Raw genomic sequence first — 13,156 nt, forward strand, 5'->3', positions numbered from 1 at the left:
ATATGAAATCTCCAGGGATAAGATTTCATGCCATCAAAATCCACGAACATAGCAGCTGAACTTCCGGGGGTTGAATAAGACCAGTTGGCGTCAGAGTGTGATTATCAGCCACCATCCATTTTGTATAGAGCTGTTTCAAGGCTGCTTTAAATGGACGGTTCACACAGACATCCAGCGACTGTAGCATACACGTCATCCCGCCCAGAATGACTGCTAGGTCGGTTTTCCCATCCTTGATATGTTTCTTCACAGCATTTGTTGTGTGGCCGCGGTAACTGTCGAGAATAAGCAAGCTCTTTTGTCCCAATAATGCATCAGGGCGACGTTGCCGGACACACTTTACCCAGTCTTCCACAAGTGAACTGTCCATCCAGCCGGAGTTCTGAGATCAGACGATAACACCAGCGGGTAGATTTTTAGGAAGCGTCTTTCGCTTGAGAACAATGTACGGCGGCAATTTGGTTCTGTCGGCGAGATTACATAACATTACTGTACACCGATGTTTTTCATTACCACCTGTTCTAATGGTAAAACTTTTCACACCCTTAACATTCACAGTCCTGTCCACTGGCATTTCAAAGTAGACTCGTGTCTGATCTGCATTGCCAATTTGGAAAAGCAAATATGCATTTTCCTTCCGCAACCGAATTATGTGACGCTGAAACGACAATAACTTCTCATCGTAGGCACCAGGAAGATGCTGTGAAATTGAGGTACGCCTTTGTACACTCAACCCATTTCTTTTACAAAAATTACAAACCCATCCTCGGCCTGCTTTAAACCCTTCCGTTGAAAGTTCCTTTGCGATCTCTAATGCCTTTAGCTGACACATTTCAGTTGACACACCATATCCCAATTCCCGCCTTTCTGTCACATATTTATAAAGTTTTTTTCAATTTCTGGAAATTGTACACTCAGTCCATGAAAAGCTCTACAATCACCACCACATGTTAATAGCACATTTTTCTTCTTTCTCCAATCGCAAATACATGATTCGTCAATATCGTATTTCCTACCAGCAGCACGATTTCTAATAATTTCGGTTTCCTGAACTACTTTCAGTTTCTCACTTGCAGTAAAAGATCGCAAACGCTTTGTGGAATACATGTTGATACTCCAAGAACGTGCGTAAAGGCGGGATTCCACTGAGGCAACATTTGGGCGACATGGAGCATGCGGCTGGCAAAAAATGTTGCTCTTTGTAGCATGCGGCTTGTTGTCAGTCGGGCACAAAAGATGTGGTATGCTACATGTGTTGCCGGGTTTAGCATGCGTCACTTGTGGAGACTTGTCGTCAACTACAAACATTATTCCATCAAGGCAACCAAGACAACAGTTCCTCACTCGACTTTGACCAGCTGGTGACAGCTATACTTCCTTGTTTCGAATTTCTCAACCTATCATCTCACAAATCATCCCGGAAATGTGCATGGCGCGGAGTGATCCAAGCTGATAAGGCATGGAGCCCTTGGCAAACAAACCACGTCGGAATTTTCAAGAGGCAAAAGCCATTAGTGATGAGTTTTTTTTAATACTTTGTCAGATGAAGATCGTGTACCAGAATCTGTATGCCTAGAGGTACGGGAAGATTTAGAAACTTCTTGTTCACTGGAATTTAATGATATTTTAAAATTTAAAAGTAGGCCTATTAGTTTTAAGCAGAATATCCTAACCGTATTTTGATTATTTTACCCCCTTATAGTTCACATTTCTAATGCAGTTATACTAGGCTAATGAAAGATGACTCGTGGCAACTATGACAATAAGTAGACAAAAATACCATGGCACTACAGCCGTTGAAGGACCTTGGCCTACCAAGCGACTGCTGCTCAGCCCGATGGCCTGCCGATTACGAGGTGTCGTGTGGTCAGCACGGCGAATCCTCTCGGTCGTTATTCTTGGATTTCTAGACCGGGGCCGCTATCTCACCGTCAGATAGCTCCTCAATTCTAATCACGTAGGCTGAGTGGACCTCGAACCAGCCCTCAGGCCCAAGTAAAAATCCCTGACCTGGCCGGGAATCGAGCCCGGGGCCTCCGGGTAAGAGGCAGGCACGCTACCCCTACACCACGGGGCCGGCAATAAGTAGACATAGTGAGGAAGAAAAAGACTATGATGAAACAGTGTTGGAAGACTGCGTAATTAGAGTAGCGGCAAAGAATATCCGAATAAAAAGTAGATTAATTGTTGTGTGTTAACAGTGTAGAAAAGAGAACCATTTGTTGTTATGCTATTAAACGACGTGTTTACGAGAAATCCATAAGCATGGAAATGCCATAATATACTGATATGTAGAATTTATTATTATTATTATTATTATTATTGTACAATAATGTTATTGGCTAACTACTTTTACGGTTTTCTGAGTCACCGAGGTGCTGGAATTTAGTGCAGCAGGCGTTATTTTACGTGCCAGTAAATCTACCGACACGAGGCTGACGTAGGTCTACTAGAACACCTTCAAATACAACCGGACTGAGTTAGAATCGAACCTGCGAAGTTTATTATTGTTGTTGCTGTAGTTAGTACTATGATGTCATTAAATTCTATTTTAATAGTTATCTCTAATTTATTTATTTCTAGTGCAAACTATTGCCAGTACTAATAAGGATAAAACCAGGAATTGAATAATAATTTTATTTACAAAAGTTCATAAGCAGTTAACTTATTTCATTTATTAGGGGAAAACAGTAGCATAAAATCAATTCATCTCATGTTTCTCATTGTAACCTGACGTTTGGAGCATCGATGTCAAGAAGAAAGGTAAGTAGATTATACGCGAACCACAGATTTTCTCAATGGAGAAGCAACACCAGTTTTCATTTTCTGAATTTTTTATGCTCTCGGTGGAAAGCTGAACGCATTTTTAAAATTTTCTTCAGTTCGTGGACACTGCAGTCATATTTTTCTGGGGGCTGTTTTGACATATGCTTTCTTTTCTACTGTTTTTATAATCACTCAATGTTACATTCCGCAATTCCGGAGCATTGTCATAATCCCCAATTAAATTCGTAGTGTTTTCAATAGCTCACTTCATCTTGTCGCACGGAAATTGTAGCACCGATCCACACACTGTTGGATCCCAGGCGACACTGTGCGACAAGCATATTTTTTAGGCATGCGGCACCAGAGAGTGTTCGACAGATGGCAACATGTATCATGCCACACAGCCGCACGCTACATGTCGTGCCGTGTTTCTTCAATTGAAAGTCGACTGCAGCATGCTTCACTGTCGCATGCTCCATGTTGCCCAAATGTTGCCTCAGTGGAATCCCGCCTTAAGACTGACGCCAAGTGCGGAAGTAGCGTATACTGAGAGCGGAGAGACCATTGTTGCCACGCTGCGCCGGCAGTTGATGCCCGATTTACATGCATTCAGAAAGATACATTTCCCAAAATTTTAAATAAGACCCGCACCCAATTCTGGAAGTGATATTTAAAAAAAAAACAGTGCGGGTGGTATTCGAGATTATACAGTGGTTATTAACTATCTCACAGAACACCTGATGACACAACTACCATGGACCCTTCTATATACAGACGACATCATCTGTCTTGGTGAAACACGTGAACACGTCGATGCAACCTTAGAACTTTGGAGATGAATGGACTTAGAATAAGCTGTAAGAAGATGGAGTACATATTCTGCAACTTCACCAAGCCAGAAGTTCAAGATCTACTCGATACAATTTTCTTAGCGGGTGAACCACTGTCAACGACGAATAAATTCAAGTACCTGGGCTCAGTTATTGCCACTGGTACGATGACGTGAAGCATCATTTCCGTGTTGACGTTTGACTAATAAAATAGAGTTTGAGGGATGTTCCATCATTCAACACATTGTAAAATACATTATTTTATAAGAAGACCGGTTTCGACTCCCTTGGAGTCATCATCAGTTGTTATTGAAAATCAGATCAAGGGGAATCTGATAACAATCATCATAATAAAAAATTTTATACCTAAAGGCGATTGCCTGGAAACACATCAATGGGTTGCAAAACATTACCTTGAAATGTAACGTACACATGGCAAGCAGTATTTGGAACTTAAAATGTTCTTAGTTCTGGCTAAAACTGTCTTGTGTTCAGGGAACACGGAACACTGGAAACATGCACTGGTTGAAAATATACACAAATAGAACATATAATGATATGAAACACATGGCACTTTAAAAGAGTGTTCTTGGACTTGACAGCCTTGTTTCTATCTGAATAAACTGGATGAAATGAAATGTACAAAGACAAAGTTCTGGCTTAAACTGTCGTGTGTTCATGGAACATGGAACACTGGAAACATATGCACTGGTTGAAAATATACACAAATACGACATGAAACCCTTGGTAATTTTGACCATAGTGGCTGGTATTGGATCCGTATTGACTTAATAACAGCAAATATGTTGGTAGATGGTCCGCCTATACTCCGCACGGCCTTACTTCTAAATTGAAGTTTCGCAAAACAAATGAGCATCGCCTTTCCTCTGTTGCCAGCCCGCTACACCCACGAGAACAGCTGATGCAATACAACCGCGGTAAACAGCCCTTGTCAAATGTAGTACCGTACTCAGAAAAACTAATGAATATGGATTGAAAACAATTTCACAAAAACACTTGCTAACATCTGACACTAAGAGAGAATATTTTATTAAGAATAAAAGAGAATGAGGAAATAACACATCACTCACCACTAATGACTGGCACAGAAAGATGTTATGGCCTACAAAGGGAACATTCTACTGATCTCAGAGTCACAGGAACTCTCCAAGAATATGAAAAACACACTAATTACTGAAGGGAAATGCAAAAGATCGCAAACCGTACCGAATACCATTCACGCTGAGCGAGATAGGTTAACCACGTGGTGAATGTAAATATTAGAGTTGGTAACTAGGTTTCGAGATCGTGCTCTGCCGATATAAATCGATATGAATGGCAGCTTGGGATTGGTTGGATGTCTATGCTTCAGCTCATAACCACCAGATGGAGCCAAAATCTGCAAAAACGTCAATTTAGAAGTGGGGCCGTTCGGAGTATAGTCAATACTATTTATTTATTTACCTTTCACCTTAACATCTAGTACATGTTTCAAGAATATTTATGCATTCTCTTCCTCAGCTAGTGGATTAAAATTCAGTATACAATAAGACCTCATAAAATAGGGGGGGCCCCCATTAAAAATTCAAAACTATAACTGTTACAATGTGACATTTAAAAAAAATTTGGAATGTAAAAAATGGAATTAAAATCCCATCTTGTCATGTACAAATAAAAACACAATATAGTAATGTCTGATTAAATATTGGGTGCAGCGTCTTATGGTGATATGAGTTCACAGTATCCTTTATGTTGCAATGCTATTGCGAAGTTCAAATAAATTTGAGTTAAGAATAAATGAAATTGTATTAAAACTTGAAATACTGCCGATATCCGCCATTAATAGGTGTTAAAACAATGTCTATTTAAATTAAAATATTGCACACAACGTCATATAGTGATGCGAGTTTACAGTGTCCTTGGCGGATATCGGCAGTATTCCAAGTTTTAATACAATTTCATTTATTCTTAACTCAAATTTATTTGAATTTCGCAATAGCATTGCAACATCAAGGATACTGTGAACTCATATCACCATAAGATGCTGCACTCAATATTTAATCAGACATTACTATATTGGGTTTTTATTTGTACATGACAAGATGGGATTTTAATTCCATTTTTTACCATCCAAAATTTTTTTAAATGTTACATTGTAACGGTTATAGTTTTGAATTTTTAATGCCCCCCCCCCCCCCCCCTATTTTATGAGGTCTTATTGTATATTGAATTTTAATCCACTAGTTGAGGAAGAGAATGCATAAATATTCTCGAAACATTTACTAGATGTTAAGGTGAAAGGTAAATAAATAAATAGTATTGACTAGGCGGACCATCTACCAACATATTTGTTGATAAAACCCTTGGCGCTTCAAGAATGTGCTTGGGCTTGATAATCTTGTTTCTATCTGACTAAACTGGATGAAATATATATACAGTGAAATGAAATGTACAAAGACATAAACTACTTGACATTTAAAAAGTTCTTGGTTTTGGTTTAAAAAATGTCATGTGTTCATGGAACACAGAATAGAACTGTTGGTCTTGTTTCAATCTACTGGAAACAAATGCACTATAGTAGTTGAGAATATACACACTGACTGAAAATTTATACACTGATATGAAACACATGGCACTTTAATGTTCTTGGATATGAGTAAAAATGCTGTCGTATGTTTGTATAACTCGGCTTAGACTTTTGCCACATTCAACTGGAATATGTGAACCTTTTGAAACAAAACTTGATGACTATTATACCACACAAACACATGAAACGTTTAGTAATTTATGAAAGTTCTTGTAAACACTGCATGTGTGTTTGAAGATGCGGAATAGATTATGGGCCTTTCATCTACATGGATACATGAATCAGCTGAAATTATACATTGGCTTGAAATGCTTACTATTTTAAGAAAGATCTTGGATCTAATCTAAAATTATTACCATGTGTTTGTGGCACACAGAACATAGTTGTCGGTCCTGTTTCAATCAATTTGAATATATGACATACTTGAAATGAAAATACGTTTGACAATGAAAACATTTAGAACTTGCTGGTTTTGGTTTACGTAATATTGCAGTGTTTTAGGATAGTATGGAATAAACTTATTAGTAGATTCAGGTTGGTTGAGGAGCTGGGGGAACATTCTTCATTATGGAACACTTGCTTATGCAGTTGTAACCGTCGTCAACTATTGTTGATGTAGAATGGCGATGGTATGGCCTTGGCTTATGGAAACGTGCATTGAAGGTGGGTGTTCACTCTTCTAACAGCAGGTCTTACAGACTTACAGCTCCGAATGTTGGACAACGTCAGGATGAAGATCATCCTGTTAAGAGAGATTTTGCAATTGAAGAATCAAGGAGAGGACATGGAGGTCCTAGAGCAACGTGGTGGCATACAGACGAAAAGGCCTTGAACAGAAACTGCATTCCACCGAGCTCGATAGCTGCAGTCGCTTAAGTGCGGCCAGTATCCAGTATTCGGGAGATAGTAGGTTCGAACCCCACTGTCGGCAGCCCTGAAAATGGTTTTCCGTGGTTTCCCATTTTCACACCAGGCAAATGCTGGGGCTGTACCTTAATTAAGGCCACGGCCGCTTCCTTCCAACTCCTAACCCTTCCCTGTCCCATCGTCGCCAAAAGACCTATCTGTGTCGGTGCGACGTAAAGCAACTAGCAAAAAAAAAAAAAAAAAAAAAGAAACTGCATTCCAGTGGCAGAGACATCCAGCCGCAGGGAGTACTCTCTACGGATCAGAAGAGCCAACTCTGAGTGATACTTGGGAGTACACAAGTATGAAGGATGAGTTTTCCTCCTAATCAATACTTTATTTTACAAAATGTTTAGAATTATTTCCATTAAAACAGTACCGGTTTCGACCTGTAAATAGGTCATCATCAGCTGTTGGTGAACCTGCTTAATAGTGATTGTACATAATAAAACATTATTAAAAACTAATTAAACAAGAATGCCTTATTATATAATACTAATGTTGAGATATATACATATGGTACAATGAAGGGCTTTGGCATGCTGGAGCCTATGAATGCCACATATTCCAAAAAGTGTATAGCTGAGGTTAAATATAGGGTAAAGTTTTTATAGAATAAAGGGTCACCGACGTTTTGGTGTCCAGCTCAAATATCTATGCAGTATGTCATCATTATGTCCAACTGTTGTATAGATAGAATCAAGGTGCATTGTTGGATTGCAATTTTGCGGGGAACGTTGCTTTCAGTAGATTGAGGTTCTGTAGCTTGTTTAAGAGGTACTATGTTCATTCTTAGTCTATGTTGTTGCTGATACATGCAAGTTTTCAGGATCCTTGTTGAGGCATATCATGCTATGTATGACATATTGAAATTAAAGAAATTAGGTTGATAGAGCTCCCCTCTTCATACTTGTATTGATGATGATGATGATGATGCTTGTTGTTTTAAGGGGCCTAACCATACTTGTATTTACGCTCAGGTAAATTCAAAATCTGAGAAAGAAAAAGGAAGTAGGAATTCGAATAACTGATAGAGAGTGCCTGCTAAATGGTTTGTGTGCTATAGAGTGTGTGTTACTTACGTGTGGGCTGGATATGTCCTTAAATATTACTTCTGCCTGATGATTGTGATGAATTACAGACTGTTCTCAATGCATGTGGTGACTGGTTTAAGAAATGGAATCTTTCTCCCAATGTTAAGAAGTTCAATACCATCTTCTTTTCATTGCTGAAGCAAGGAATGAACACTGCCTATAACATCCACGGAAATACATTGCGATCGGCTTCTCAGGTAAGAGACCTAGGTGTTATAATAGACTGTAAACTAACCTTCTCTGCTCATATTCAGTCTATAAAATCAAGTGCTATGCATACCCTAGGCATTCTTTACAGGTTCCCTGAAATTAATGATATTAATGCCTTAAGAATTATGCTTTGTCTCATATGTTTTCTCCCCATTATTGACTTTTGTTCCCCTATTTTGATCCTCATCTGGTATCACAAACATATCTCAATTAAATAGCATTTTTAACTTTTTCCCTTTCATTGTTAAGACTCACAATCGTGTTTTTAAGAACAAAACTAAATCTGACATTTTGAACTATCTGGGTATACTTGACCTGAGAAGCCGTTCACAATTTTCCGATCTATGTTACCTCCATACAATAATCAATGGCTACACCAAGTGTAATACTCTTCTGGCATAATCCCTATACATGTTCCTCCCCGCCCAAAACGCAACCGGCGCACTCATCATGTGTCCCGTCCACGCCTAACCTTATAACAATGCTCTATCTTCTACCGTCTCCCTACTCTTGGTAGTTCACCACCCGATATCGACATAATCAAACCTTTCTAATCCTTCAGACAAAAAATTAAAAGACTCCTTTGAAGTCCTCTTCAGGTTTCCATTTTCTTCCGTCCATCCAACCCTCAACCTTTCTTCTTCCTAATTTCTGTAACCGACACTTGCGAGTTATCGTTGCCATTGTGGTTACAATGTTATTGTTATAATTGTTAATTTATTGTTGATATTTGATATTCTTGTTTATACCTTTTGTTATCTTTTATACTTGTTTAAACTTATTATTATTATTGTTGTTGTTGTAAAATGGCGCTCCATAGGCTGTATCTAATAAATAAATAAATAAATAAATAAATAAATAAATAAATAAATAAATAAATAAATATTAACACCTAAGTACTTACAATGTTTCCCATAAGGAGTTCACCAAATCAACGCAGTAATTAAGACAGAGGACTTTCCCTATTTGTGAAACTCACAACCTGACTTTTAACTTGTTTATCAACATATCATTGGGTACTGTCCATCTCACAACATCATCCGCAAAAAGCCTCATCTTTGATTCCACTTCTTTACTCATATCATTTATATATTTTAAAACATAAAGATCCAATAATACTGCCTTGAGGAATTCCCCTCTTAATTATTACAGGGTCAGATAAAGTTTTGCGTACTTTAATTCTCTAAGATCTGTTATCTAGAAATATAGCCACCCACTCAGTCACTCTTTTGTCTAGTCCAATTGCACTCATTTTTGCCGGCAGTCTCCCATTATCTACCCTGTCAAATGCCTTAGATAGGTAAATCGCGATACAGTCCAACTGACCTCCTGAATCCAGGATATCTGCTATATCTTGCTGGAATCCTACAAGTTGAGCTTCAGTGGAATAACCAGTTATTAATTTTGCAAACATGTCTAACATAATCAGAAAGAATGCTTTCCCGAAGCTTACATGCAATGCATGTCAAACTGACTGGCCTGTAATTTTCAACTTTATGTCTATCACCCTTTCCTTTATACACAGGGGCTACTATAGCAACGCTCCATTCATTTGTATAGCTCCTTCATTTGAACAATAATCAAATAAGTACTTCAGATATGGTACTATATCCCTACCCATTGTCTTCATTCCTGACCAAAATAAACCAACAGATAGAAGATCACCATCAGTCTCTAATATCAAGATTAGAAGAAAGTGGGAATTGATCGAGAGAGGTTGGATAGGAAAAGTAATGAAGGAGACTGGGCAAAAGTACTTGAAATAATTGCCATATTCAGCAAGAGCTTAATGGATACTACGTACCCATCTGAATATACAATCAAAGAATTCAGAACATACCTTGTTTGGTGACATCTGGGGTCTTCTTTCTGTTGCCTTTTGGGTTTCTAGCCTTCATCACGCCAGAGTCAAGCGATGCAAGGCTGTCTTCTTCATTCTCCGTGGAGTTCCTTTTGTCGCCATTTAAATTTATCCCATTACGAGTATTTCTATATCTAGATGCACTCTTTCTCTGCAATCTTGCCTGCCACCTATTTACCTGATGTTCTAAGTTGGAGAGAAGAAAGAAATATTTTTGGAACATTTCTGGTTCAACATTGGCATACTTCATTAGCCTTTCCAAATTTATTGCATTAACTGTGCAGTCGTAACCATCCGAGTCTTCTTCATTCAGTTTGTCTTCCAAAAGTTCTTTTAGTTCGTATTCTTTTCCAATTTTTCTTCTCTCAGGAAATATGTTTTTGCACAGAAGAAGCGTATCTACTACACCTACGCAAACCTTACTAAACTCTTCCATGAGAGAAAGTTCTGACAAGTCACGGAACAGTAACAAACAATCATTGTACCTGCCATGAATGACCAACACAACACTGTTATTAGCACTTCGGAGGAACTTCAAGAAGTCTTTCCAAGCATCCATCTTTGACACAGTTTGAACTCTCTCTCCTCTGAGATGCAAGATACCATCTTTCTTAGATAATTCAGTTTGTTTTTCAGCCTTTTTCCCAAATGTTCTATTAGGACACACATATCTCGAAAAGCTGTTCTCTGCAAAATGAGCTCCTATTTGAAATATTTCCGCGTATCTTCCACAACCTGTTGACTTTAAGTCGATGTACACCATTGTATGATCAGAAATGTCATAATTTCCGTTAGGATAATCACTGTTCTGAAGGCTGTCCTCAACTGTCATCTTCTTAGCTGCAAATGATTAAAGAGAATCATTATTATCATATAAATGACAATAGGGACAAAGGAAAGCAAATTAAGAGATTACAAAAGTAAAAATCTTGGAATTTATGTATTTTGCTATTTTGCATTTCATAAATTTATGAAATTTCCATTTCCAGTTACATAGAATACATGCAATCTATATGACAAGACTGACTGACTAACTGATTTATCATTGCCAAGCCAAAACTACTGAACATAAAGAAATGAAATTGTGGGGATACATTTATATTAGAGTGTAGGTGCTCACTAAGGGACGATATTTGGATATTCCATCACTAAGGGGTTGTAAAGGGGGGATGAATTGTTTAAATGCGTATAACTATATCTCGAAAACTTACCAGTTTTCAGACAAAAGATTGGTGTTTGAAACAAAATAAAGAAATGCATATTTTTTGTTTTCAGAAAATCCCCTTGAAGAAGGTGAAAAAGATGATGATGCTTGTTGTTTAAAGGGGCCTAACATCTAAGGTCATCGGCCCCTGAAAAAGATGAAAAAGGACTTCATCTTTTGTGAGTATGCTTATCTCAAAAACTGAATACGTTACAGAAATGAAAATTGGTATTTGGAATCTCCCTTAAAAATACAGAAATACATTTTATTTTTTTGTTTTTGGAAAATCCACTTAAAGAGGGTGAACAGGAGTGACAAAGGGGTAAAATTTTAAAATGAGTATAACTACAATATATCTCAAGTTACAACAAAAAGACATCCAGAACAAAAACCTTTATAACAACCATCAACCCATATTTTAATTTCATCATGATTTTTAACGAAAAACATGTTTAAGAAGCACTGTATACAATCGTGTGTCTAATGATTTTAGATTATTATAATGTATTTTTCTGAGGATGACCCTATGTTTTGGTTGAAACATGTCTAATTTAAAGCTCATCTTAACTAGATGTACTGACTAGGAGGATAATTAAACAACCTGTGTGTGTAACAAAACGTGTCAGAAAAAGTATGCAAATATTATCATCTAGGCCCAGATTTTAATAGCAATGTCTTTCGACAAATATTTCACTGACATTGTTAATTTGTAAAAATAAAATTAAAAAAAAAACCATCCTATCATAATAGCCATATTACAGAAATGCTAAAGTAATCTTGTCCGGCCCCGCGGTGTAGGGAGGCAACGTGTCTGCCAGTTGGCCCTGGGTTTGATTCCCAGCCGGGTCAGGGGTTTTTAATTGTAATGATTAATATCCCTGGCCTGGGGACTGGGTGTTTGTGTTGTCCTTAATGTTACTTTTCTCACAGACAACACTCCACACTTCCGCCATTCCAATAACATGCAGGTTCATACAATATGGTGCCAGTAGGGGCAAAAGATCCACAAGGGTCGACGCCCCAAACAAATAGCACTTAAAAAAAAAAAAAAAAAAAAAAAATCTTGGTCATATTTACTACTTTCTAATTTTAGATGTTTTTTGCCATCGTTAACAAAATGCATTTAGGTTATTTTTCAATTAGCTCCTTTTCATGCAACAATTTTCATTTGCATTAAACTACCTTAAGATTTTCATAATTTAGTAGTGGAAATTGGAAAGTTTCTTTGTACACCCCTTCATGCTTTCTTGGAAAACCCTTGTTCCTGAAGTGATGAGAAGGTCGATGTAATCTTGACGATTTAGGAAGTGAAAGTTGAAAGGCATATATTTAAAAAAATTCTGTCACAATTTGAGACATGGTTTTTGAGTTCAGGGAGGATTTTTCAACAGACGGAAAAATACTTTTCTGTAACGTAGGCAAAGTGGAAGTAGAATCTAATAGAAACGTTAACGCTTAAGCAGCACATTGGCTGCAACAAACACATGCGTGGTGTTCAGAATGCTAGTCCAAAGAAGAATTCCCAACTATTACTCATTAACAGTGCATTTACTCCTCCTCGGATAGAACAAAACACTCATTGATATGTTAAAAATTACATTTAATTTAATTAACAAATTCTTCAACCCAATATCACGAAAGTTACAGGCTCTGACTACCTATAAATTAAACAGGGTTAAAGGATTGAATTGCTCAGAA

General features: G+C 37.7%; 1 protein-coding gene across 3 annotated transcripts in view; it reads right to left on the reverse strand.

Annotated features, from left to right (window-relative positions):
• The window catches only part of LOC136885443 (uncharacterized), a 79,712-nt gene that overhangs the window by 37,680 nt on the left and 28,876 nt on the right, over positions 1 to 13,156 (reverse strand). For all 3 annotated transcript variants that reach the window (XM_067158002.2, XM_068230424.1, XM_067158003.2), the window contains one exon: positions 10,234 to 11,094. In XM_067158002.2, coding sequence (XP_067014103.2) covers positions 10,234 to 11,094 — 861 coding nt within the window. The remainder of the gene's footprint in view (positions 1 to 10,233; positions 11,095 to 13,156) is intronic.

This window comes from Anabrus simplex, chromosome 14, assembly GCF_040414725.1.
Source record: "Anabrus simplex isolate iqAnaSimp1 chromosome 14, ASM4041472v1, whole genome shotgun sequence".
NCBI lineage: Eukaryota > Metazoa > Arthropoda > Insecta > Orthoptera > Tettigoniidae > Anabrus > Anabrus simplex.